The 27,461-nt window shown below is 43.8% G+C and overlaps 3 protein-coding genes across 3 annotated transcripts in view; 1 reads left to right on the forward strand and 2 right to left on the reverse strand.

Annotated features, from left to right (window-relative positions):
• Positions 1-456, reverse strand: part of LOC136438750 (uncharacterized) — a 40,557-nt gene extending 40,101 nt beyond the window's left edge. The window contains exon 1 of the mRNA XM_066433663.1: positions 247-456. Within this exon, the coding sequence (XP_066289760.1) occupies positions 247-421 (175 nt within the window). The 5' untranslated portion in view covers positions 422-456. The remainder of the gene's footprint in view (positions 1-246) is intronic.
• A 118-nt stretch (positions 457-574) lies between these two features.
• LOC136438243 (uncharacterized) lies at positions 575-26,646 on the reverse strand. Its single transcript, XM_066433008.1, has 13 exons — positions 26,451-26,646; positions 25,289-25,340; positions 19,846-19,999; positions 19,528-19,627; positions 19,166-19,253; positions 17,168-17,368; positions 16,787-16,921; positions 15,495-15,608; positions 15,202-15,365; positions 14,715-14,832; positions 1,886-2,015; positions 1,448-1,667; positions 575-1,010 (listed from the first exon to the last, which is right to left on the reverse strand). Exons 1-13 carry the CDS (start codon positions 26,472-26,474, stop codon positions 900-902), a joined length of 1,611 nt encoding a protein of 536 aa, XP_066289105.1. The 5' UTR covers positions 26,475-26,646; the 3' UTR covers positions 575-899.
• LOC136438244 (uncharacterized) lies at positions 2,175-7,254 on the forward strand. The gene is made up of 2 exons (XM_066433009.1): positions 2,175-2,740; positions 5,194-7,254. The coding sequence occupies exons 1-2, from the start codon at positions 2,378-2,380 to the stop codon at positions 5,938-5,940; spliced, it is 1,110 nt and encodes a 369-aa protein (XP_066289106.1). The 5' UTR covers positions 2,175-2,377; the 3' UTR covers positions 5,941-7,254.
• Positions 26,647-27,461: the final 815 nt, after the last annotated feature.

Consider the following 27,461-nt stretch of genomic DNA (forward strand, 5'->3'; position numbering starts at 1 on the left):
GAGTTGTTGATGTTGGCGGTGTCATTTTTTCGTAATGACCATGTTAGTCGGACGCCGCATTCGGTGCATTCAGCCTATTTCCTCTTAATACACGGGCGGGACTGTGCTAGATACAGCCTTCCTCATGTGAGCTGAGAAGTGCACACAATACATGTAACAATTTTAGACGAATGTGTTCAACTCCGCCCCCCGTCACAACCAGTTAACAGACGCAGTAGTTGTAATTTCATTGATGTTTAGACATACCTGTCTCGTTTAGGACAACATTAGCTTCTGTGATGTCTGGAGTGACATGACGCCCAGTAACAGCTGGTAATCGTTCCTCCAGCTCCTCTCCGAACGGCACCAGCAGTCCAGCAGTGTCCTCGACCTTCATGAGAAGCTCAGCTGGCAGTATCTCGCAGGGAGAAGGCGGGATCATGTGTGCATTATGGTTTACAAGTGTATAAATGGGCTAGCACCAACATACCTATCATCCACCTTCTCTCACAACCACAACTTACACAATTACCAAACCAGACAGACATCACTCCTATACAAACCTTTTTTCAAGACCACAACAGGACAGCGTACATTTGCCTACAGAGGTGCTAAACACTTTAATTCACTACCAGCCTACATTAAGCAAGTTCCAAGCCTGAATACATTTAAGTCAGCTTTGAAAGACCTAACATAGTCTCAGTACTGAGTAGTGACCTCTGACCTCCAAACTGTTTGACCTTGGATTGGATTATGATTTTGAGTTATCTGTCTTTCATGTTTCAGTTGTACCCATATGTTCCGACGTGTATGTCTACTTTTCTCTCTGTAAGTTGTTTTTTATTTTCCATGTATGTATATGTGAAACTGGGCCCTATCGAAAACCAGTGTATTGGCACTGAATAGGCTACCCAGGTGTTTCAAAATAAACAAACAAAACAAACAAAAACCAGTAGGAACACCTCATACTCGTACTCTGCTATCCCTGCACCGTCGTCTCGCCATCCGGACCAGCGGAGGTTTATGTGGCCCTGGAAAGAATCACGATGTTTTGCTGTTATTGAGGTCAGCTCAAGGGCTTTTAGATTATATTTGTAATACTTTTGAATTATTTGTTATAACATGATGATACTTGTGATCTGTTAAAAAATTGAAAATTGAACTCTGAATTCTATGCATTGATTTAGATTAATCGAACAAAAATTGACAGTGACTGAACAAAGATGTTTGTTTCGAAGGCTTTTCAAATACCTATGTGATCCTTTTACTTTTAGATTTGTTTACAACAATTTCCAAATGGTAGATTAGTGTTGCTGCCTCCATAAAAAAAGTACAGAACCAACAATCTGAGACACATACGAGTCCATATATTGAAAACACCTAATTGGGTATTAACAATGCAGCACCATGGGGTTACATTGAATATTTTGAGTTTTTGTGACTACTGGAGTAGATATACCAGACTTACATCTTTAGTAATTGCTGGTCCCCTGTCCAACATGCTGTCTGTACAACCGCCTGAAACGGAGCAGTGATAGGGAGGCTCCAGGTCGAACGTGAAGCTGGCGGTGTGGGCGACCTCTCGTCCGGAGAAGTAAACCGGGGGGTTCACGGTGTATCCGGATTCGCCGTCGTAATTTCTAACCTTGACGTACCCACCGTTCGTTGACTTCGTTGTGAAGTAGAGGCTGCAAGATTTGTTCGAAAAGAATGGCCGATTAATTTTGATTCTATACAATGTACTGCCGAAAATAACAAGACTACAACCTTTCCCCTTGATACACAACAAAAACGTGAACCTTAATAGTTAGATCGCCCCCATGAAAAGGCAATACACTGTTTTATGTTGAAAAATATAACAGGCATATATATAGACACTTTTGCGAACGTTGCGATAAATATCTACCTGTCTCCGTGCTGCGGAGTGACTGGAATCACTTCAGTTTTCGTACAGTCGTGCATGGAGGATGTGGGGTTGTCTTCACTGATTCTATTATCCTCACAAGGTATTATTCCATTGCTCATAGTGATGCCACCTTAAGACGAGTTCAAAAATGTTTGTACAATACAGATGTGCATACAATTCTAACGGTAGATTTCCCCCCTCTAGGGGGTTCGGTATGCTTAGCTGCTTAGATACGTTTTTTTGATCCAGGAAGTGTATACACTGCTAAAGACTAAAACAGGAACTATTCTAAGTGAGGTGCGTGGACGGTCCTGACCTGGTTTCGCGTCCCAGAGAAGCGACACCTGGTCGGGAGCAGTCCACGTGACCTCAGGACACACCTGAACATTCCCAACTCAGCAAAATCCTATATAAGCATCAGAAAGACGCATTTCCCCCTCTTTTGACCTACGCTGCTGTCTGGGTTGCGGGAGGGGCAGCTCCATCTCCATCATGATTCGCCCACGGCTTCCTGCTCCTGTGCCGGCGGCACCCGTCCCGGCTGCTCCCGTGCCCGTGCCCGCGGCTGCCGTGCCCGCGGTCGCCGCTCCTCTGGCTCCCGCTGGCGTGATTCCGGTTGCAGGACAGGTCGTTCCTGGTCTTGTGGGTTTACCGGCGGTTCCCGCTCCGGTCCCCGTTCCGGTCCCCGTTCCGGTCCCGGCGGCTCAGGTTCCAGCCCTCGCTCAGCCTGGTGGACCCGGCCCGGTCCTGCCGGCAGTTCCAGTGAACCCGGTCCCTGCTCAGCCGGGTCAAGGGCTTCACGTGGCACCTCAGCCCCCGCCAGTTCAACAGGAGCAAGCCGACACTTTGCAAGAGGTAGGAAAAGTAACACGAGGGGTGTGGTGATGTTTTTTTTTTTTGTGTGTGTGTGTGTGTGTGTGTGCTTGTTAGTTAAGTTAGTTTAGAGAGAAAGTCTTGGCTCAGAGCTGGGGAGGTTTCGGGAAGAAGTTTCTTTGGTGTGACTTCCGCAGCTGAATTCTGGACCGCTCCGAGAAACGGGAGCATCAGCTTGGGGAAGTCAGATCCTTAGAAATTTAGATTTTTTGTCACCGGAACTTCTAGGGCTTTGAGCAAACGCTTTTCTCGCTTAGGAGGTTTGTTTTGGTGATGATTCTTTGTAATAATTTTGTTCTCGTCAATTGTATTGTTTCTAGACTTGTGAGCGAACAGTTTTTCTCACCTAGGCTGTTTTTTGTTTGTGTTGATTATTTGTAGTAATGTGTTCTCTTCAGTTCTGTTGCTATTAGAGCGGTGAGCGATCGGCTTTCTCGTCTAAGATGTTTTGTGTTTGTAGTGTTGGTACTATTGTGGGCTCTTCAGTGGTATTGCTATAGAGTGGTGAGTGAACAGTTCTCTAGCGTAGCTGTTTATGTTTGTGTTGATTGTTTGTAGTAATTTGTTCTTTTCAGTTTTATGTTATTATTAGAAGCTGTGAGCGAAAGGTTTCCTCGCCTAGGCTGTTTTATGTTTGTAATGGTTGTTTGTAGTAGTTTGTTATCTTCAGTGATATTGCTATAGAGCTGTGAGCGAACGGTCTCCTCGCCTAAGCTGTTTGTGCGTGTAATGATTGTTGGTAGTAATTTGTTTTCTTCAGTTGTGTTTTATTAGTAGAGCTGTGAGCGAAAGGTTTCCTCGCCTAAGCTGTTTTGTTGGTAATGATTGTTGGTAGTGATTTGTTCTCTTCAGTTGTATTTTATTATTAGAGCTGTGAGCGAACGGTTTCCTCGCCTAAGCTGTTTGTGTTTGTGATGATGGTTACAACCTCCTTGTAGTAATGTGTTCTCTTCAGAGGTATTGCTGTTAGGGTTGTGAGCGAACGGTCTTTCTCGCCTAAGTTGTGGTGTGGGTAATTGTTGGGCGGTAGTATTGTGTTCTTTTCATTTGTATTGCAATTAGAGTTGTGAGCGATTGGTTTCTTCGCCTAAGCTGGTTGTTTGTGGTGATTGTTGTTTACTAATGTGTTCTCGACAGTTGTATTGCTATTGGAATTGTGAGCGAGCGGGTTTTTCGTCACAGCTCTTTATGTGTTACGATTGTTGGTAGTAATTTGTTCTCTTCAGTTTGTAGTGTTACTAGGTTTCTGAGCGAACGGTTTTTCTTTTCCCGCCGCAGCTCTTTAGGTGTAAGGATTGTTGGTAGTAATTTCTTCTCTTCAGTTGTAATGTTTCTAGAATGGTGAGCGAGCGGTTTTTTCTCGCCGTAGCTGTCTTAGGTGTAATGAGCGTTTGTATTATAAGGTGTCTTTGTCGGTTGTAGTGTTGTTAGAGGTGTGAGCGGACGCGTTTCCCTCCTCAGTTTAGGTTGTATCCATTGTGGTAAGTGTTGGCTGCTCTTCAGCTCTTGGTCTTGTTTTGATTGTTTTTATGGATGTGTTTTCTTCACTCGGGGTGGAGGGGTGAGCGGGTAGCTTGGCTCGCTTCAGTTGATTTTGGCGTGTTGATTGTTTATTGATGTGTTTTCTTCAGTTGTGGTGGTAGAGTGGACATGAGCGAACGGTTTTCTGGACTCAGCTGTTTTTGTGGTATTGTTGTTATTACTGTCGTGTTCTCTTCAGTTTAATTTTGCTGTTAGAGTTTTGAGCGGACGTTTTTCACGCCTCAGCTATTTCGCTTGTATTTTGATTGTTGTATTGATGTGGTCTCGGCACTTGTATTTTGAGGTTGTGGGCGAACGGATTTCTCGCTGCAACGGTTTATATTGTGGTGATTGTTGTTACTGTGGTGTTGTTCCTCGATTGTATGGTTCGAGTTGCGAGCGGTCGATTTGCTTGACTCAGCTGTTTTATGTTATAGTGATTTTTGTGGTTATTTTGAGGTACACTCGGCAGTTGGAGGCAGATTTTGTAGTGAAGGTTTGTTGTGAGCTGTTTTCTTTGTTTCCAGGGTTATAGTGGGGAGCAAGTATTTGTAGTGTTGGTTGGTAATCTGGGCTTTTAAGTTTTTAGGTTAAGTGTGGTGAGCGAAACGTATCCTCATATCAGCTCAGCCTTGTTTGGTGGCAACGATGTTATTTCCTTTTAGTGTAGTTGCAAGATCAGTGAGTAAGGTTGTGTGTCTGTGGTGGGTACGGGTTAGTTTCAGTGTTTTGAGCGGAGAGTACCCTTGACTTAGCTGCTTTGCCTTGTGTGGTTGGGTTGGTTTTGATTGAAGTGTTTATGTATGTTGAGTAAAAGGTATCCCTGCATTAGCTATTTATGCGTGTGTGGATTCTAGTGAAGAGACGTTCTGACTCCGAGAGGGTGCATTATGTGTTTTTTCTTTTCCTTTCAGGCAGTTCAGCTGCTGCAAAAACAGCTGCTGGATTTGTCGGAGCAGAAGCAAAGGGAACGGGTGGAAGAAGCCAAGTTCCAGGTAGTTGAACAGGCTAGGGTGCCACCGCCCTTGTTCTCTGCTGCTCGCCTTCTTTCGTCCCTAGCATTCTTGGAGGAGAAGGCCAGAGAGCTAAATCACGCGGAGCTTCCCACCTTTAGGGCCACGTTGTACGAGGCTAAAGCTTATGCCCAACACCCCAGTTTGGGTAAAATGGTGTTACGCGCTTTGGGTCCAAAGGAGGACGAGGACGTCGCTAAAAAGTTCGCAGCTGTTAATCTACATCCGCCGCCACAGCAAGGGTATGGTCAGCCACCTCCTCACCAGTTTGCACCGCCTCAGTTGCCACTTTCGCAGCAGTTCCTGATCCCGCCGCCTCAGTTCCCTCCACCTCAGTTCCCTCCACCTCAGTTCCCTCCGGCCCAGCAGTTTGGCACACAGTTTTACCCGCAGCAGGTACCGGTTCATCAGATGTACCAACCCCAGCCGCCGCCCCATCAGCTTGTTCCTCACCAGTTTACCCCGGCTCAGGTGAACAGGAGGAATAACTTTGCGGCTTTTGATGGTCTGTGTTTTGGTTGTGGCCAACCGGGGCATCAGAAGGTGGATTGCCCCTTTGTGGGGCGGGGTGGTCCTATTCGACGGCCGTGGGTTGGGCGCAGCGGGGCTCGCGGTAGGGGCAGGGGCGCCATGTACAATCTTCTTTAAAGGGGAGTGTCTTGTTTGTAAATTTCTAGGAGGTGTTTGCTCTTTGAAGTGAAGTTCTGGGTTGTGAATTTATATGATTTTGATTTCGTCCATATGAATTTTCGTTGATGTGATTTTTGTTGATGTGAGTTTTGTTGTGAAATTTGGTTGAGGTGAATTTGTATGATTTGAATTTCGTCGATGTAATGTTCGATAATGTGAGTTGCGAGGATGTGACTTCCTATGCAATGAATTCTATGTTGTGAATTCATTGGTTGTGACTGCGTCTATGCGAATTTCAATGTTTTGAGCTTCAATGTTGTGAGTTTCGAATTCCATGTTGTAAGTTTCCACGATGTGAAATGTGAATTCAAGTGAAGTTATTTACTGTGAATTTCGTCGAAGTGCATTTCGTCGGGGGGAATTTCGAGGATGTGAGTTTGAGGTTAGGAGGTTCTATGAAGTGAACTTCTATGTTGTGAATTTTGCTGTTCTGATGTCACCGATGTGAATTTCGTTTGATGTGATCTTTGATGATGTGAAATTCGTTAAAGGGGTTTCGATGAGGTGAATTTTGATTATGAATTTCGAGGATGTGGAGTGCGATGAGATAAATTTCGTTGAGATGAATTTGGCAATCATTGTTGTGAACGTGTGTTTGCCTGTGTAAGAAACGCATTTTGTTTTGTTTGTTTTTCTTTATTGCGAGACCAGTGACAGCTATTTCTTTTCTTTGGTTTTATTTCGTTTCATAGTGATGTGATGTGATGTGATGGTAAGGAAAGATGAAATTTGTTGGCATTTGGATTCTGTTTGATTCTGAGACCCTGTTTGATGGACCGGCCCGGACTGTGAGTGTTCAAGATATCGCTATTAAAATTTTGACCATGTGAAAGGAAAATGTTGTGGTTCGTTCTGTGTTACTGGTGTTTTTTCTTCTTAGGTTACGGTAGTAGCTGTAGTAATTTATCATCTGCTCAGTTTGAAGTAAAACAAAGACTATGTGATATCTTTGTTAAAAGTGTTTACTCAGAACTACTCCTATGGCAAAAAACAGAGCCAAGGTAACAGTTGAGAACCCACAAATTATTTAAACGTACATAGGAAAAAGGCAAATACCTTGTTATCAAAAAAAAAAAAAAAAATTTTAACTTTCGCCGCGCCTTGACTAAGCTAGGGATTAGAGATCACTTCTTACAGTTTGAAGAGGGAGCTATAATCGGACTCCTCCTAGTGTCAGTCTGTATAAAATTTTGTAGTGAGAAATATATAGAAATTGAAGTACACTTTATTCTAGAATGCTTTCTTATTAAAGATACACGCTATTCTCATGTTAGTGCCATGGTGCTAGACCAAAGTTATGTACGTTTAACAAAGGAGGAAATGTTCGCGCATGTAATGTCAACAGCCAATTACGATGTAATGAATAAACTCTGTGAATTTGTTTACAAATGTTTCAAGAAGAGAGAAGAAGCGGGTAAAGCATAGGTAAAGCATATCGTATTTTTCTTTGTATCCTCGTCATATTGTATTACTTTTAGCCGTGTTGGGGCATGAATAGGCAATAAACGTCATTGTCAGTGTCATTAAAGAGGTTAAAAGTTTACAGAGAGCAAGCGAATTCGAGAATTTGATGTTCTTCAGGGTATCGAGCCCAAGAGTGAAACCCCGACAGCCGTTTAGCATAGTTAGGGCACCAGTGTCAATTGTTTCAGTTCAGCCACAGGCGAGCGCACGGAATGGTCTTGTGGTTCGATAATTCATAGTGTTATGGTTGTTGCTGTTTACAGGAAGTAAGGGTTTTGGTCTCCTGAAGGGGAATTTCTGTTAGTTACGATTTCCTTTCGAGTCAGGAACATTTTTGGTTACCCGCTGGGTGCCCGTTTTTTGCGACCTCAGCCAGGTTAACCATGGGCAGTAGGCCTCAGCTCCGCGGACTCAAAACAATAGCGAGTTTGTCTTCCCCGCTGAGCAGTTGCGTAAGACATCCTACCCCATAGTTATGCAAATACTCCCGACGGCCCCCCGTCGTCAAATGTGAGACAGCCGCTCGGAGGAGCTAACTTCAAAATATCTAAGGGTACGAAATCAGCACTCCTGGTCTCCGTTACCAGAAGGGGTGTCTTCGATCTTTCGGGGGCCAATCCGGACCTATTACTGTCCATTGCAGTCCCCATTTTGCAACGTAACAAAGTAACAGGATGCTCACAAAAGATGTGTTACACTGAAGATACGTCATAGTCGTTTTAATGGAAGGTTTAGCACGTTTATCGTATGATTTTAGCTGGTAAATCTGGCTAGAATTACGATATCTAGTGAGTACGTAAGAAGCAAATAGGAACGCATGTACAATGCTGGTAGACAAATATATGATGAATAAGATATCTATGTTCACAATCCTGGCATTTCCAACACTTATCATAATGATAGCTTAGTTAATAGCGGTGTCGAAACCCCTTGCGTGCATAGCACCGGCCCGGTCCAATCTGCCGGCCATGATGTCATTGTTCCGTGAACAGCGGTGCCGTGCATACTGCCGGTAACGGTCATGTCGGGAAAAGAAGGATTTTTGGGCGTTACAAAATGCCTCGTATCGTCCTTTGTCATCGGTTTTTTATCAACCAGGTGTTTTCCATGGGTAAATAGGACACCAAACATGAGAATCACCACCAAGCCAAGGGCCTGAGTCGAAGGAATTAGCAGAAAATTAGGTTGTTTGAAATGAGGTTTCGTACCTATCGCTCATTCCTCGCTCCCCTCGGAATTCGCTCTTGGTGCCTGCGGCGCCACGGGGCGCGCCCTTCGGGCGCGCTTCCGGCGGAATTCGGGCGAGGGCGGCTTTCGGGTAAGTTCGGGATCCGCGCGCCCTTCGGGCGAGGGCGGCTTTCGGGCCTATCAAACTCTCCTTCCGAGGCCTACAGCCTATGGGTTAACACGTAGGGAGTTAGCAGGGGGGTCAGCCTTCGCTGTATATTTAATATTAGTAAGGATTAGAGGAATATTTTGAAATTGAACGTTCGGTGTTTTGCTGAATTAAACTGGGGGACATAATGAAGAGGTTTGGTTCAGTTCTACTGCATTATAGGAGAGTTCTGACTTAAACCTCTCAGTTCAGCCGCGTTTAATATCTGTTAAGAGCGCACATAGAATTCAGAGAGGCGTTCCTTGCACGCAAGAAATTTTAGAAACACTCGAAGTGTTCCAAGCAGATGCGTTGTTCAAAAGGCGGCAGCTCATTCCTGGTGGAGGGTCCGGTTCTGCCATTCTAAGGTGTAGGGGGTTTTCAGATTCTTGGCCAGAAGGGTGGGACATTCAAGTTTGTTGGGGTTCCTTTGATCGTTGTGGGCCTTTTTTCTAGTCCTGGTGGTGGTGTTGTCGCGCCTCTCCGCGTAAAGCGTCAGTTTAGTCTGCCCAAGTGATTTCCAGGTCTCTCGTTTGTCCCGTTAAAAACATTTCGAGTATTTCCTGGGTAGGTATTAGCTCTACTGGGATGGTAACCGAGGGTGTGGGATCCAGGTGGTTGTGCTGTGGTTCATAGGTTATATTCTCATTGTTGCTTAGGTCGTTGGGGGGCGGTGTTTCAGGTCTTTAAAATGTGTTTACTTAGACTCGTCCTTCCTCTCAATCCTGCTTCGAGCACCGGGGTTTCTGAACGACCCTCTACTTCGGTAGGCCCCTAACCAGGGGTTGTGTGTTCGTCCCAGGGCTGACCTTGGTTGGATAGAGATCGGTCGTTGTTTCAGCTTAGTATATCTTATTATTAAGGGTCCTCGTATTTTACTGTATTGCAGCCCCGTGGGCAGAACTCCGTTAGACGAGAGTGGCACTTTCCCGACTGGGAGTTACGGGAACCGTTCGATCCTAGGGAGGCAATGCAGGAAGCGAAACAGCGACAGATCCGGTTTGTCGACTTCCAAGGTCGGCCGTGGGACGACTCCAACCCCCAACCCCCTAGTGTGCAGGATGTGGCTTCTGGATTTGTGAGGGCGGGAGCGGAACTCGTCAAGTTTCCAGACCCGAATCATTTTATAGCGGCACAGTTAGGTCGTCATACTGCTGAGTGGGAATTGATTGTAATGAATCATCCGCATAAGGATATGTTGTTAGAATGGGTGGACAAGGGTGTAGACGTACACAAATTTATCACTCCGTTCAAGGGCACTTTTGAGGGGAAGCGAATTAACGCCTCTTTCCCTACTCCTCAGGTGTTTGTTAATCACTCCTCGTGTGAGCCTTTCGCTAGTTTTATCACCTCCACCTTGACGGAGAGGATTAAAACGGGCGCAGTGTCGGTATGGGGGAGGGTAGGTGAAGTCAGTCCTCCGTACTTAGTGATGCCCCTTACGGTAGAGCCGACGAAGCCGCGGCTATGTTGCGATCAGAGGTATTTGAATCTCTTTATTAAGGATTCACCGTTCGCTCTAGACAAGTTGGTGGAGGTCACTAGGTATGTAGAGGCAAATACTTTCCAGACTAAGTGCGATGACAAATCGGGCTATGACCACGTCGCTATCCAGCCCGCTTCAAGGAGGCTGCTAGGCTTTCAGTGGGCGGGGTTCTGGCTTGTCTGCAATACATTACCCTTTGGATTCAAAGCGAGTGCTTTCATATATAATACGTTAGGGTTGGCAGCGTCAGGCCACATCCGCTCGCTGGGTGTGCCTGTTACTCAGTACATCGACGACAGACACGCTGGCCAACTTCAGATTGTAGGGGCCCAAGATCAGCGGGGGGTGTGTTCAACTCAGGAAAATTTCCAGCGAGCGGAGGCAGCCGTCTTTATCATGACATCTATTTTAGTGAGAGTAGGTTATATCATTGGTTTGGAGAAATCGGTGTTGATTCCAACACTCTGTTTGACTTTTTTAGGTTACACGATAAGATCTCTGACGTGTTCGTTTGGCATTCCTACCAAAAAGAAGCAGAGTTTTAAGTCTCTTCGTCTAGATATCCTGTCGGATTCGACGGTAGGTTTAAAGACCCTTCAGAGGTTTGTTGGAAAGGCGGTGTCGTTCATTTTGGCCGTCCCTGCAGCGCGGTTGTTCACCAGGGAGTGTAATGCAGCAATTGGCAAGGCCATCAAGAAGGGTGGTCGGATCAGAATTGTGGGAGATCTGCGCAAGGAGATTCAGTACTGGGCTTTTGTGGATGACTGGGTTGATGATTGGCCTTGGAAAGAGGAGAGGCATGTCGTGGTATCTATCGCCTCGGATGCCTCAGGGGCTAAGTGGGGCGGAGTGATTCAGGTGGATAGCCCGGGAGCTGTAATCGTGGGGGATATGTGGCTTCCTCATGAAAAAACCTTGGGAATTCCAAGCAAGGAAGCCCTGGCCTTGTATCGAGTCCTGCAAGCGGCAGGGAGTGAGGTCGTCGGCGCCCGAGTGGATGCTTTCGTGGATAGTCGCACAGTGATAGATGCGTGGAAGGCGGGAGGTGGGAGAGCGAAGACAATCTTTGACACTCTTAAAAGCATTTTTCACCTGACGATAGAGCGTAATTGCACGGTAAACCTACACCATGTTCGCTCGGCACAGAATCCGGCGGACCGGCCTTCGAGGACATTTGCAGCCTCGGACGCTAAACTCTCCCCGGCCGCTTGGAGTATAATTGAGCGACACTTTGGTCCACATGTCATAGATGGCATGGCTCTCCCGTCAAACGCCCAGACGTCGACATTCTTTTCCCGGTTTCCAACGCCGGGAGCGGCGGGGGTGAATTTCTTTGCCCAGCCTTTGGCGCAGGGGCAGCACTTTCACGGCCGTAAAGGGTATCTCTTCCCACCCATTTGTCTGATAGCTTCGGTACTGGCGTTCCTCAAGAAGTGCAAGTTTCAGTGCACCTTAGTGGTCCCGGAATTCGTTCCGGCGAAAGTTTGGCGGCCAGTCTTGGAGTCTCTGTCGGGCGCCAGGGTCCTTCTGGGTAGGGAGGGCACAGTGGGCGTCATCCTTTACCCTTCGCCTCAAGGTTTCGTTCCGGCGAAACCGCTGCCCTGGAACTTATGGGCGCACGATATCCGGTGCTTTCACTAGTTAAGTCTTGGCTAGGCTGCACACACGGTCGGGCGAGGGGTGGTGCAGGTAGGCGGAAGAACTGTTGTTGAAATGTGGTTATGTCAGTTACATAGCCTAAGATAGGCACAGGGTAGATCCATTGAGGGTTTAGTGTGAGCGCATTGTCTGTAGTACTGGATTAGTTCAAGACGGTGGTATACAGACTAAATGGTCCTGGTCTGTGGTTTGGAAGTAGATTAAGGCGGAAAGGTTTTGAATTAAAGAACGATGATATTATTTGCTCTTTGTCGCCTGTTTTTTGTGTGTGTCTCCATCCCTCATAGGTAAGGTTGTGTGGTATGAAAGTGAGCTTAGTCGACTTACAGTAAGTTTCGGGGGGAGGGGGGTTCTCGGGTTAGGGGATACGTCCAAAGGTTTCGTTTAGTGGTTATTTCTATATTTATTTATTTATTGTATTTTCATTTATTTTCTTAGTTATTTGTTTTAGTTAAGTGTTTGGCTAGTGAGTTATTTATTCTATTTTGTTTATTTATATATTCATTTTTTTTTATAGAATTTTTATTTTATTTATTTATTGTTTTGGCGGTTACAGTCCCTACCTCCTGTGCCGAGATTGTGGATGCCAGCGGTGGCGTGCCCGGAATGTCAATACTCCAATGATTGTGATTTCCGGTTTTGCCAGAGATGTGGATACGCTAGAAGAACGCGGGATCAGCCGCCCTCCGCCAAGTTGCCATTGGTAGACTGGGATGCCATCGAAGCCCGCAGGCAACAGTTGTTGGGGCAGCGTGCCAGTTCTCAGTATGAGAAACAGAAGAGTCAGTTAGAAAAAGAGCTCTTCGGCTTTTTGGCCACCGCCCCTAACTGTAGGGATGTGATGTCGGCCACCCCCGACGACGTCATAGGGTTCCTCATCTGGAAAGACCGCGCGGGTAAAACGGTGGTGCATGACGCGGACTGTCCGGGTATCCCAGGGGCCTCTGGCTGCCCGTGTCCGCGACGGTTGGCAGCAGGGACAGTTGACTCTTTGATAGGGAAGTTGAGGGCCGTTTTCGAGAGATCAGGTAGAGCCGGTGTCTGGGAGGACAAGTTGGGCATGGGGAATCCGGCAGCGGCAAAGAAGGTGGGAGACTATAAGAAGGCGGTTTCAGAAGAACAGGCCAGAGCAGGACGTTGCCCCAAGCAGGCAGTTCCGTTGTTTGTGGATAAATTGAGGAACTTGGCATCCTTAGTGGAGGAACAGTTGAAGGTCGATGGGTTGTCTGCTATCAGGTATTTCACGTTGCTTAGAGACCAGGCGTTCATAAAGATCCTTTTCTTTGCGGGTTCTCGGGCGAATGATTTGTCTTTGACTAAGGCTAACTCTGTGTATAAGCATGTAGGGGGGGAGTTCGTGCTCCTGAATCATACGTTTGGCAAAACGTTGAGGGGGGGGGGGAAAGTAAGCTGGTAGGTGTGAAGTCCTGTAACGATAAGCTGCTGTGCCCCGTAGAGGGTCTTAATAGGTACTGGACGGGTTGTGGAGAAATGGGGGTGGACCTATCGGGTGGTTATTTATTCAGAACCACCGTGGGGGACTGTGTGAGTCCAAACCCGTTCTCAGCCGCAGCGGCCGGTGCTAGGTTAAAAACCTATCTCCGACAGTTGGATGAGGATGCGGGCGAGACGATTCACAGTTTCCGCGCCGGTGCGGCTATCACTTTGGCGATGTCCGGGGTGGAATTGGAAGGGGTAATGGCGCATGTGGGTTGGAAGGGGCGGGCGACGGCCTCGCACTACATGCAGTTAGGTAAGGTGTTGCGGCATAACAGCCCTGCCTCCGTCCTAGCTAAGGCGGCAGATGAAGGCACGGCGGGAGCAGTAGCGAACCAGTATAGGGCATGGGATAACACAGAGGGTTTCTTACCGGTAGCTAAGACACTGTAAAGTACTTAGGGTTCGCATGTAACAGGAGGGGAAGGACGACGTTTCAGAATTGCTAGAGTAAAGGTTAACTTGTTGTAGTTTGTTGTTTTGACCATTAAATTCTGGCTGTGAGCCTGAAACAGGTCTCGTCTTTCTTCTTTGGGGAGAGTGTGGGCGATAAAAAGGAGACGGGAAATATTTTGGACCTCGGCGGATGGTCAGGTATGGGCAAAAGAGTGAGGTGTGGGCGAAAGAGTGAGGTATGGGCGGGAGAGTTAGAAGCAGGGCAAGGAGATGAGGTTGGGGAACGGGACCGGAAGCAAGAATGCGTAGGTGGACCACGAAGGACTTTTTGCCCATACCTTAACCTTTTCCCGGAGTTTCGCCTGAGTGAGTTGGGATAGAGTACTTTTCTAAGTGAGGTGCGTGGACGGTCCTGACCTGGTTTCGCGTCCCAGAGAGGCGACACCTGGTCGGGAGCAGTCCACGTGACCTCACGACACACCTGAACATTCCCAACTCAGCAAAATCCTATATAAGCATCAGAAAGACGCATTTCCCCCTCTTTTGACCTACGCTGGTAGGCAGGGGCGCGGGAGGGACAGCGACATTAAAGGGAAAGGCAGTGACGGAGAGGGGGGGGGGGGGGGAGGAGACTGGAAGGTCTTCGGAAACTGACCCGCCCACCCGCCCTTTTTCTCATGGTCCTTAGACCGAGCATTACTCCTTCAGGCGACACTCCGGACTTTTTGCCCATACCTTAACCTTTTCCCGGAGTTTCGCCTGAGTGAGTTGGGATAGAGTACTGTTAGCACCTGATGTGCGACTATTCTTATTCATTTTAATGCTAGTCACATCAAACTACTGGAGGAAACACACCTTGGTCCAGCCACCAGTCCACGGATGCTGAGATCACACCTAGCCGATGGTCTTCTATGTAGTAATGTCTGGGCCAGTCCGTTGCGTTGGGGCCGTGGAAGCTGGTTGTCCAATTGGCCTACAGAGGTGGGAAGGTGAAACACAAAATAGCAATATACCGCTAGCCTGGTAGTAACGATGGACATGAGGCGACAGTAATTGGTGGCCAGAATTAAAGGGAAAAGTAGTAAAGTAAATATCATTGAAATAGATCTCCTTAAATTAACATACAAGAAATCGTGGATCCCCTCGTCAAGACTCATCTACGTATCGACTACTATTCGGAAAACACTGTATATTTACTATGATGAGTATTTATTGATTATCTTTTGCCATTGTTATTGTCAGATAAGGTGTCGTATGATACAACATTAAGGTATCGTACACATCTGGTTTAGGTATTGCCTTGTGAGTGATTACAGAAGGAAACTAAATTCAGTAGGTTTACCTCAAACTGAATCTGGGCAGTAAGGTTCAGTTTGATGTTTGTCCAAACGGTAGAGGGCGCTGTTGTGCTGTTGGTACAAGGTGCATCTACGGTGTCACTCTCCTTTCCGCTAACTATTTTTTTCAGTTTCCCCAAGCAGTTGTGCATGACAGGAGGGGTGTCAACTGGATCAAAAATGGTACAAAGGTGTGTTTTCAGCCACTTTCAAAGGATGAATGCTTTATTGGAGCAATGATAAAATCGAACCTGGAGTAATATCGTAGAAATGATCTATGAGCGTATCATGTGCCTACTTGTCAAGCAGTTATTTCCGCTAAACCGCGGTGCGCATGTGCAGGAGGATGGTGTATTGTCGGTACATCTCCCCGGGTAGCAGAATTTGCTGTCAAGCCGCCATGAACACAACTCTGTAGGGATAGGAAGTTCAAGAGCTTGTTGCCAATTTGTGTCATCATTTCCTTTAAAAAAAAGCTATTGATTTACGGGTATTTGAGGATATATCCATCCACTAGTATTGAGTAGATCAATATTTACATGAATAATAGGCTTCATATTTCATTACCTGAATTCAATCTGAACGTAATTCAATCATTCGAAAAACATATACCTTTATTGAACGTACATCCATATATATTCCTTTATAGAACGTACATCCCAGGATATACCTTTATAGAACGTACATCCAAGCAAATACCTTTTTAGTGGTAATGAATACATAAATAAATAAATAATACGTAGAAAGGCAACAATTGATACATGATCAACCGGTGGACGTGCATCCTGAAACCACAATGGCTTTTAAAAGATACCATGTTGAATTAGTGATTACGTAGATTTGAAGATTTGGGCATCTTGTATTAATTAGACCAGTTTTCTTATAATTTTGTGTCCCGAGGATGTCATCAATAAAATCAAGTCAATGTGGCCTTGGCTAACAGAAGAAAGAAGAATCCATGAAATATATAAATAATAAAAATAACACATCTACCTCGTCTATTCAAAGTTGTAAACCTTTAACAAATCTACACAATCATGTTACAAGTATAAAATCATTCACAACTTAGATGAAGTATGTCATTTAGCATCACGTGCAAATCAGGCCAATATTGGCAAAAAAAGTTTAAAAAAAAAGACTTAAACATTTACTCTAAATTATGCAGATAAAGACGTAGGTTGCATAATATGCATTCTATAATCTTCATCATTGTCTGACATGCCCCAGAGCCATTGTTTCTTTCTTGAGTTATCTTATCTGTAATTTTTCAACAGTCGCCACCCCTGCAGTTCCAGAGCAAGCCGCTAGGAGGCCCAAACCTACACCACGACATTCTTAGGTCTTTTAAAAGTTATCTGCCACACAAAAACATTAAGATCAAAGCATGTCCAGGACACAATGACACACCAAGACCAATCCAAAACGCCAAAACTCTATATACCAAATATCATCACAATCATTCGAGCCTTAAGTTATGCTAACCTCAAATAGGAAAAACGCAAACACACACGCACACACACAGACACGCAAAAACAATACATCCTTTTTCATACGGGTTAAAAAAAACCCCAGCTGCACAGCAAATCTTACGTTTACATGATGTTCCTCGGTTGGAGACCTCGTACGCCTTTTCGTCTCCTCTGTCATACCGACACGTCGTGCATCGTGAGTCACTCGAACCAGTGCAGTGGTTGTAGATCTTACAGTGAGTGATACTTGGGCAAACTGTGTACACATTTCCAGTGATTTAGATGGTCATACCCAATGTGACTGTTCTTGGAAATGGATCAGAAAGGATCGTAGCGTTGCCACTCCCCCCAAAAAACATTTCATAGTTCATCTTCGAGGTAAAAGTAATTCAAAGTCTTTTACGATTCTTCCAGAAAATTAATCTTAAAACAAAAGGACTAGTTGCCAGATTGTTCCATAATTCGATCTGTAGAAATAACCGATTTTCCAATGCTGTCGTACCTGTACATGATGCAGTCGGGGATTTGGGTTCCAGATAACTTCCCCAACAAAAAAAGTTAGTGTCAGATCCTGGGGCCAGGTAATAACCAGGGTTACCGTCGTTGCACTTGAACTCCCCATAACTGTTGTGTTGTATAACCCCACTGATAACCCCACTGATCTGTCCGTTGATAGGGGTTCGTGGCAGGGAACACGGTGCATCTGTATTAAAGAAGTGTTTTGGTTTCTGTCAAAAACGGAATACAGATACAGCGTCCTTAAAGCCGGCGTCACAATTCATGCGAGCATCGGCCGATTTTGTAGATCGCCAGAAGCTCGCCGAATTTCAAATTCGCCCGAGCGTCGAACGGATTTTTCGCTGAAAACCTGCCCCGTCACAAATTGAACGGAGCTCGGGCGACGTCCGTCGAACACTAATAATCATAAATCCCACGGTAAGACGGTACCATCTCTTGGACACGGACGAAGTCAGAATCAAATGGCCTGGTAACAATCTCAAATTTGGACCAACTTTACTTTCCGAGTTGTGGCAAATCTGTAGGGCACGAGTGAAGTAGGTGGGCACACCAAAAATAATAACATAAACAGGAATTTTGTTATAGACCAATCAAAATACAAGCGCAGGAGCCACAAAGTCAACAGATCAGTCGTTTAACCCCGATCCAAACATTTTCACCAGATAGAAGTCTACCGAAGCTCGGGCAAACGCCGTCCGAGCTTCGACCGACCGTTGATAAGCCTATCGACGCCCTGCCGACGCCTGGGCGTGCCTCGGCAGACAAACATAGATCTATAATGACTCAGTGGACTTTCAACTAGTCATTTTGTGGAGAAAAAACTCAGGAAGTGAAGTCAAACCTCAAAAGTCAAGCCCCAGTTCATTAATATACAAATTGAAACATCCAAACCAATACCAAAAAAGAAACAAGAAGCATTGTCTTCGGTGTCCACATTTTATTTATAATAATTTTTTTTAATGAAAATTTAACTTTGCATTGAATTGTCTTTCATTAGAAAAGTTTGGCAGCATTCTTTGACAAGTTGATATTAGTATTAGTTAATATTACAGTATCATTTATCATCTTATGTTTTAAACCAAACTGTCGTTTCCTTTTATCTATAAGTGAGGCCCGTCCAAGCTCCCATCGACACCTGCACAACGCTCGCCCGAAGCACGCCTTACTTTTCATGAGTCGGCCGGAACACTGACGACGGTCGTCCGATTATTGTACAAGGCCCGAGCGAGGCTCGCACGAGGCCGAAGAGTTCGGGCGACCTCCGACCGACCAAAAATCGGGTCTAAAATCCTCGGATGCCCGCCCGAATATTGGCCGAGCGCTGGGCGTTGCTCGGGCGAGCTACGGGCAAACTGTTGACGAGCTGTGCGATTTCAAAAATCGTCGCCGAGGCCTCGCTGAATTTAAGCGCAGCTTCCAGTGACACTCGAACGTCGGCCGAGCTCCGAAAATTCGCCCGAAGCCCGTAGAATCGACAGGACGTCGGTCGTACTTCGCCCGAAAATCGCCATTTGGAGCTCGCCGACAAGTCGGCCGAGCTAAATTGTTGATTTGTGACGGGGGCTTAAGCAATGTTTGCTTAATGTATCATAGATTATATCATAATGTTATCATAACCAGTCTGCCGTTTCATCTCATATTCATGTCATTTCATCTCATTTACATAGAATGTTTAGTCTCAAGAAGATTAATAGTCATCAGCATTGGGGCTCATCCTCCATCAGGAACTCAGGGTACGCATTGGCGAAATTTGCTCGCCAGTATAGTTATTCCCCATTCCGTCCGTGTGCAGAAACGATTCACATCAAAAGCTAAAAGCTCTGCTCAAGCCAACGAGATTATCAGCATCTATTGATTTCAGTCGATAGTCAATCTATTTCCAAGTTACCAACCACTGATTGACGTCTATATGACTATGTTCTATCAATCTCTATTCCACGCAAACCGCCACTTCTAGAAGTAAGCACAAGTCAAGGCCCACCTGGAATATCCTTGGCTATATTTTGATCAGGATCGATCCATCGTTCAAAATCCAGCAAATAGCTATATCCATTTTCACGTACTTTTACCTGTAAGTACAAGGACAACTGAAGCTAAGGTCCTCATCGACTACGATGGACGAATATCATAATCATAAGGAATACATTTGGAGGTTAGGAGTGACAATGGAAAACATCGGGGTACAATAATGTACCTTAAATCAAGATTGTTCGTTTGTTTACCGTGTTATCGGGTATTGTAATTGTATATTTGTGACCTCAGTCACCAGTTATTTTACAGAGGTCACCTCAAGTCCAAGTGATTATTCCATTCTAGATGCTTAAAGAAAACCTTTGCTCTTACCCAATCTACAGCCCAGTTTGGACTCATTCCACCACCTCTATGAATCAAAGTTACTCTCCAGAGTATACCGTTGAGATCAGGACAGTCAACAGTCTGTTTTCTAAAAGAGAGGGAAACTGCCAATAATATCATAATCGATCTTGAGTCTTGAAGGATTTCCTTTTCACGTAGTTACACTGCCAATGTAACTACGTGAAAAGGAAATCCTTCAAGACTCAAGATCGATTATGATTGATACCTGCACTAGACACCGGATAATAACTTATGCAACAGTCATGTGGATCAAAATATAGGTAAATCTTAGGTTATTATACTTACGTGTATCGTTGGCAATAATCACTTCTCTGGCAAGGAAAATCGCATGTAATGTACGTGTGTGAATTCGATCTCCGTTTGACGTACAGTCTCATATCAATATCTGACGAAGTCCCTCCCATTGCCCAACCGTGTGTCCGGATTTCAACAGTGGACCCTGTATTTGTATATGGAAATCAACGAACATCAGAGGCATAGTAAAAATTACACTTTTCATGTTAAAAAGTTGTGTAGTGAATTGATGATTGCATTATCTTCGAAGCTAATGCTTTAGGCCCCCCCTCTCTCTCTGTGTTAGTGTGTGTGTGTGTGTGTGTGTGTGAGTGTGTGTGAGTGTGTGTGTGTGTGCGTGTGAGTGTGTGTGAGTGTGTGTGAGTGTGTGTGTGTGTCTGTGTGCGTGTGAGTGTGTATCCGTGTCTGTGCAACATAGCAGCATACATCAATAAGCTGGGGATAGACCTGTATGATATGTCGGTAGGTGTTGAATACGTATACCCACAAATGAGAACTTTCATGCATCATTAAAATTGCTATAATACTAACTTATGTGAAGGCAATTTTTCCTACCAACCGCATTTTAGGAAGTAAAATAAAGGCGAACATAGGAAAACGTAGATCACGCAAATCAGGCATACTTTGCATAATTAATGAGAGCACGCTATATTACAGAAAGTTTATTGCAAATTCCTGCCGGTAGGCTAATTGCACGTACATGTATACGTAACACGTCTGAGGTTTGTTGTACATACATTTGATAAGCTTATAGAAATCCCCCCCCCCCTAACCCTGAAGTCAGAAGCTTGTAACGAAGTCCTTCTCTCCAAACGGAATCAAACGCTTTTTTAAAGTCGACAAAACACGAGTAAAGGCGTTTGTTCTCGGAAAGGTATTTGCTTAACAGGGTGTCCATGATTAGTAAGTTGTCGTTTGGTCCAAATCCTTTTCTTAACCCGGCCTGATTTGGAGAGACAAGTTTATGTTCGTCAAGAAACGTGGTTAGGCGTGTGTTTAGTATTGAGGTAAATAACTTTGCAAGACAACTAGTGACTGATATCCCCGTGTAGTAACCAGGGTCGTCATTTGTTCCGCCTTTATGAATAGCAACAATATGGCTGGTGCTCCATTCTTGAGGAAAGTACCCAGAAGATAGGAATAAGTTAGAAAGTTTAGTTAGTGGCTCTATAAGGATGTGTGGTGAACATTCTAACATCTCGTTACGAATGAGATCATTACCAGATGCTTTAATTTCATCTTTCTTGATTGTCGCATCCAATGAGTTATTTTCTAGGTTTTCTTCTCGTTTTAGAAGTTAACTTTCAACGTGTAGTTTGAAATTACTTGGTTGTTTTGGCCTGCTTTTGGTGGAATCCTCGCCATAAAGGTTACTGACATCAACATAGGTTTTCTCCTGTGATCATTTCATGGTTGCTAGATTTATCTTAAGACTTGTATTCATTTAGTAAGGACCAAAAGGTTGAAGGATTGTCACCTGAGAAAAAGTTCAGTTGGTTAAAGATATTGCTTCTGCATTATTTCGTGGTTCTGCAAATTAGTCTAGTGTACTGTTTGTTCTGGGTCAAGTAGTAGCCTCTTACATGTATATGAGAGTCTCTGGGATTTTTAGATAGTAATTTACAGAGTTTTTTTTTAGATTACGTTTAGCTGAAACACATGTTTGATTAAACCATTTTTTCTTGTATAATCTATATCTATCTTTCAGTTTCCTTAACTTCCCCCTTCCTACATGTATCTGGAATAGCTAATAGCAGAAATAGTTGCAAATAGGCTGTACCTAAAGTGATGACGTAAAACTGACGTCAGACTTTAGGTAATAAAATCAGTAATGATATTAACCGAGAAACGCAAAATTGATAAGAACAATATAATGCATCACACACACACGCACACACACACACTGAGCGAATTGCAACACACACACATGTTGGGCAGGCTCCCGAGTGATCCCGAGTGTGTGTGCGTTGTAGTGCGCGTAGTGTGTGTGTGCTGTATACACCTTGTGTGTGTGTGTGTGTGTGTGTGTGTGTGTGTGTGTGTGTGTGTGTGATTGCGTACCTGTGTGTGTGTTGGATAAATGTATCTTGCATTTATTGATGAATGAATGAGATATGATCGTCGTCACACATTCCATTAGAAACACACACACTGAAGTTAAAACGCACGCACGCATTTTAGGAAGTAAAATAAAGGCGAACATAGGAAAACGTAGATCACGCAAATCAGGCATACTTTGCATAATTAATGAGAGCACGCTATATTACAGAAAGTTTATTGCAAATTCCTGCCGGTAGGCTAATTGCACGTACATGTATACGTAACACGGAGTGGACGGACAGAAAATTATGAACAATGTAACATATGACTACTCTAGTCTTAGCTACTAACACTAAGTTCTAACTTATTGGAATCGGCTTCTTTTTCCGAGACAGTGGAAGACGAATGATCCCACTTTTTCTGTTACATGTATATGTGGGTTGTGTGATGTTAAGAGAAGAGTAGTGTTCTTTTCGTCTGAAAACGTGGAAAAATAGGATGGAAAATGGTGGCCTCTTTAAACAGCTAATTTCTTTCGTGGTCGAAGAATGGGCAACTTGACATAACGTGTGTTTCGTTTTCCACCTTGTTCAACATGCAATATTTACAAGTTCTTTCGCACACAGGTAAGTTTTTGTACCGCCCTTTCTCAATTTCAAGGGAATGGGCACTAGTTCTAATTTTGCTAATTGCAGAGCCTAAATCAAAGTTATCTTATTCTAAATATTTTTCCATGGTATAAGTTGTTTTGCATGTCTCATAAAACCTTAGCTTGCCAGTATCAATACTGAAATTGTGACAGAAAGTTTGAATATACATATTGGTAATTCTGGACCTTAAAATAGCACATACTGACTTGATGTCACTGGATGAATTGCAAGAATAGAACAGATAGAAGTATCCATGCACTATGGTCTAATATTTCTTTTACACGTTGTAACAGAGTTCTTCTACGACTAGTTGTAATGGAGCTACGTTGAAACAAAAGAGCATCAAGTTGTAACCGGTGTCTCTCATAATCCATCTGTAACAAGCGCAGCCAATAGTGAATCACACGTACAGATATAGTCTAGAGGGAATCTACCAAGTTCTGCTCTAGAGGCTAAATTACTACAGTTTCTGAAAATCCCAAGTATACTTTTACAAAATCATTGTTATGAAATTTCGATTGGAGAGCTATCACTTATAGAATCAGTGCCTCAAATTTCGCATCCGCACAAAAGAATTGGCTTGATACAAGAATCAAATATTCTTAGTAAACACTTTGGAGACACAGATGTGCGAATAAGAGATTTCAGGCTGTACGTAGCTTTACGTGCTTTGAGTGAAAGTTGTTTTTTGCCAGGGACCAACTGCGCAACGATGTTATAGTCAAGCCGAGGTAGCAGTAAGAGGAAACTATGTCCAGCGTGTCTTGTCCGAATAAGAATACATGTTTTGGGAGGGACCGGCCAGATTTGTTGAAGATTATAACTTTTGTTTTCTTTAAATTAACTTGGAGTTTCTATTTGGTACAAAAGGCGCTTAATCTATTGATAACACATTGCAAACCTTCATCTGATTAAGAAAATATACCTAGCGAATATATATAGCGAAATGCAACACACACATGTCGGACAGGCCCTGAGTGTGTGTGTGTGTGCTGTCTATGTCTTAGTGTGTGTGTTGAATATATATGTTGTGTGTTTTTTGCTGGATGGGTGAAATATCGTTGCAGTCTTTGATGTGGTCTTGTGGCCTTGAACATGTCATTCATCTGGCTGTACAATACATTTACTCTTGGCTCCGCCCCGCTCTCTTGCTACTTGCAGCGGGATACTGTCGCTGACCATATACTCGTGTATGAATCCTCAGATAAAGAATGAAGGTGATGACGCAAAATTCATTGTTAAACTTCAGGTAACAATATCAATTATATCATTAACAAAGGAACGTAAAATTGATCAGAACAATGTAATAAATCGCACAAACAGCCTCACGCAGAGACAAACACCCTGAAGTCAAAACGCACGCACACACTGTGCGAAGTGCATCACAGACATGTCGGGCATGCCTTGAGTGGGTGTGTGCAGTGCGCGCAGTGTGTGTGTGTGTGTTGTGTATGTCTTAGTGTGTGTGTGTGATTTTGCATATGTGTCTGGGTGTTGGATAAGTGCATCTTGATACGATCAGTACTGTCTTTTATGCCATAATGAAATTGTAATCTTGTCATTGGTCAGGCAATGAAATACAGCTCCGTTAGATTCAGTCCATTTGCTATTTACACCGGAATATTGTAGCTGATCATAGACTCGCGATCGTGTATGAATCACCCAATAGATTATCATGGTAATGAGGCAAAACCCATCTTTGAACTTCAGGTGATAATACCAGTTATGGCATCAGCTGTGGAACGCTTGTATCAATATGATTCATCGCACACCCCGCACACACAATGAAGTAAAAACACACACACAAACACATGTACACCGAGTGAAGTGCAGCACATACACTCATGTATGCATATGGTTTGTGCCTTGTGTATTTGTTTCAGTGTATGTTTGTGCGTTTCGCACTGCTGCACCCGTTTCTGTATCAACGTTTATGGGGCCAATATCCCCATTCATATATATATATCCCCATTCATACCCACAAAAGTATGAACGTTGCTAATGTCACCATGTGGCGTGATTAGTACAACGTTGAACAAGAATCAGTCAGTTGTGTGTGTGACAGACAGAAGCTGTACTTTGTGTTTGTGTGCGTTGGAATCTAGAGTTGTATGCGTGAGACAGAGGTGACTGTGTGTGCGTTGGAATCGGGAGTTGTGTGTGTGTGTGTGTTTGTGTGTGTGTGTGTGATAGAAGTGGTACTGTGTGTGTGCGTTGGAATCTATAGATGTGTGTATGAGACAGATGTGGTGCTATGTGTGGGCGTTAGAATCGGGAGTTTTGTGTGTGTCATCATAATCAGTGTCGATATTTATGTACTGCATGCTGTGTGTATGTGTATGTGTGGTGAGCACGAGTTGTTTGTGTGTATTTTTGCAACACTTTGCGCCTTGACGTTAGGTACATATATGCCTAAAAATTAAAAAAAATGCTTGTCGACAACAACAGCCATCTAACACAAAAAGACAATAGCATGATCAAAACAGAAAATGCAAAAACAGGAAGTACGATGCAGTACGAATGGAAGCCTATTTGGGCCCAAAACCGACTTTTATCTTTGTCTTCTCAAGACCTATATATCCCAAATTGCATCACAATCAACCCATAGCTTCTTGAGTCATGCTGGCTAAATATATGGGAACATGCAGACACAGACATACTGACACACACTCACGCACATGCTCATAAAACAATATCCCCCGGCAGATATAAATCCCTTTCTTTGCTCAGACGTGAAATCTTACCTCCTGATGTATCCATGACTGTCATTAACATGACAAAGGTTGCCAAAAGAACCTGTAGAGAATATGAACATATAGGTGATTCCAGCTAGAAACACGAGTTCGGAGACGTCATATATCCATAAAATATTCTTATCATGCAAATGGATTACACATTTACATAATCTATGCTTGGCCATGTGCACCTTTAGTTAACTTATACAGGTCACAATGTTGTCAGTCCAATCGTTTACCACTTAGAAGAATAATGGCCATGCAAGTTATGAATTGATTTGCATAATTGGTATCTGTTAATGTTCCACCTGCCATAAACTACATTTGTTACATGCATTTGAGTCCTATAATGAAAAACACTGTTAATATAGATTATTCCATTACTTATGCAGATTAAGTCCCAATTTCCATACGTTGCACTTCATTATATACATCCCTGTCTAAACTTCCAGCATACCAAATATCATGGAAATCCGTTGTTCGTTGTTCAGTTATTGCCCATGGAAGATTTTGACAATAATGTCCCTTCAGTTCCAAACTGCAGGGGGGGGGGGGGCAAAAACTACTACGCTAGTTGTATGGAGCAGAGGAGGCACACAACAGGCGTCTGGCATGCATTGAAGTCAGAATGTCTTCTGGTGAATTACAGACAACGTGGATTTACGAAGACGGCTAATCACTGCCTAATCTGAAGCAGAATTTTAGAGAGCCAATAGTCAAGAACAAGGCTTTTGGGCTGAGCCAGATTTGACCTTGGGCACGAGCACAGGATTAGCGTTTGCCGTTTTCGACAATCAAATCAAAACCATATTTTGACTTAAACCAGTTGAGCCCAAAAAATCTTAATCTAGTCGGATTCAAAATTATGGGCTGATGTTAGCATATATGCCATGTGTCTTTCAATTACTGCAAACATTTCCCAACACATGGACTAGAAAATACAGCCTGTGCCCTTATTAGTACCAATGGTGGCCTTGTATAAACATGTCTGTGTCCTTAGCGACATTACATATGACGTTATTCTAAAAAGCTTTCAGCATACTATGTTACGATACGATTTTGATATGAGTCTGCATGTCAGGGTTTCTGCTATTCTGCTACTATGACAGAAGCATTCCTTAAGCAGGCGTCTGTGTTACCATAGTCAGAAATGTCAGAACAGGTTCCTTACCTGGTTGTGATGTATTGCTTTCATGGTGGGAGAAGTTACGTCACATTAGTTACGGCATACAAACTTTAAACACTACCTTTGGCAATTTTGTCACAGCAGCAGACTAGCAGCAATCAGAACCTGTGTACTTCAAATCATAACAGCACGGAGGGAAACGACATGGTCCATGATTGGAAACTTAAGTTATTTACATGAACATCAGCCTAGCATTCGGGAGGGTATATTGGGGTTTTTAGCGAAGGTCGTAGATCAGTTCTGATACCAATACGAATTTTATATATTTTTATGCTATTGGTTAAATCTATATCAATATGTGTTTCTAGATGTATAGCTTCTTCGAGTTTCTACAATGCTCCTGTAGCCCGTAAAACTGCAAAAACCTGTAATCATATAGACTCGTAATGAATATCTACTGTAAAAATGAAACAATTTTCAACAACAACAAAAATGGATTTCAATATTTCAGGACTCTGACATACACAAAATATGTCTGAAACTCCATCACAACATATTGTAATGGAACATGGTTACTGGCCTGGGATGGCTATGCCCATGCGGCAAGGTACCTTGTACCGAGAAAACTTCTCTTCTTAAGTCCCATTGCTGACTGAATATGGCTGTGTACTAAGCTCTTATCTAATGTTGCCATTGTTAACTGTGTAAACATACATATTTTTTTGGTGCCTTTAGTTGTTCGGGTCATCGGCAGAGCAACATCGGAATTTTCTTCCGTGTTTTGTTATTGCCATGCCAGTTTTTCATGATATGTAACTACGATATGTAATTACGATAGTACCACGTGCATGTTCTACTGGTACTAGTATCTGCATTGGCCGCATACTGGCTTGAAGATCTGCTAGATCAAATCGTATAAGTTATATCTTATATAAAATATTTTGAAACTATATTACTTAACATCTGCAACATAAATGTCAAAAGGCTTGCCAATTAATTTACAGGGCGGATACGTGGTCCGTGGCACGTAGCTCTTCATGACCGTTTCACATCGAT

This window comes from Branchiostoma lanceolatum, chromosome 7, assembly GCF_035083965.1.
Source record: "Branchiostoma lanceolatum isolate klBraLanc5 chromosome 7, klBraLanc5.hap2, whole genome shotgun sequence".
In the NCBI taxonomy this organism is placed as follows: Eukaryota; Metazoa; Chordata; class Leptocardii; order Amphioxiformes; family Branchiostomatidae; genus Branchiostoma; species Branchiostoma lanceolatum.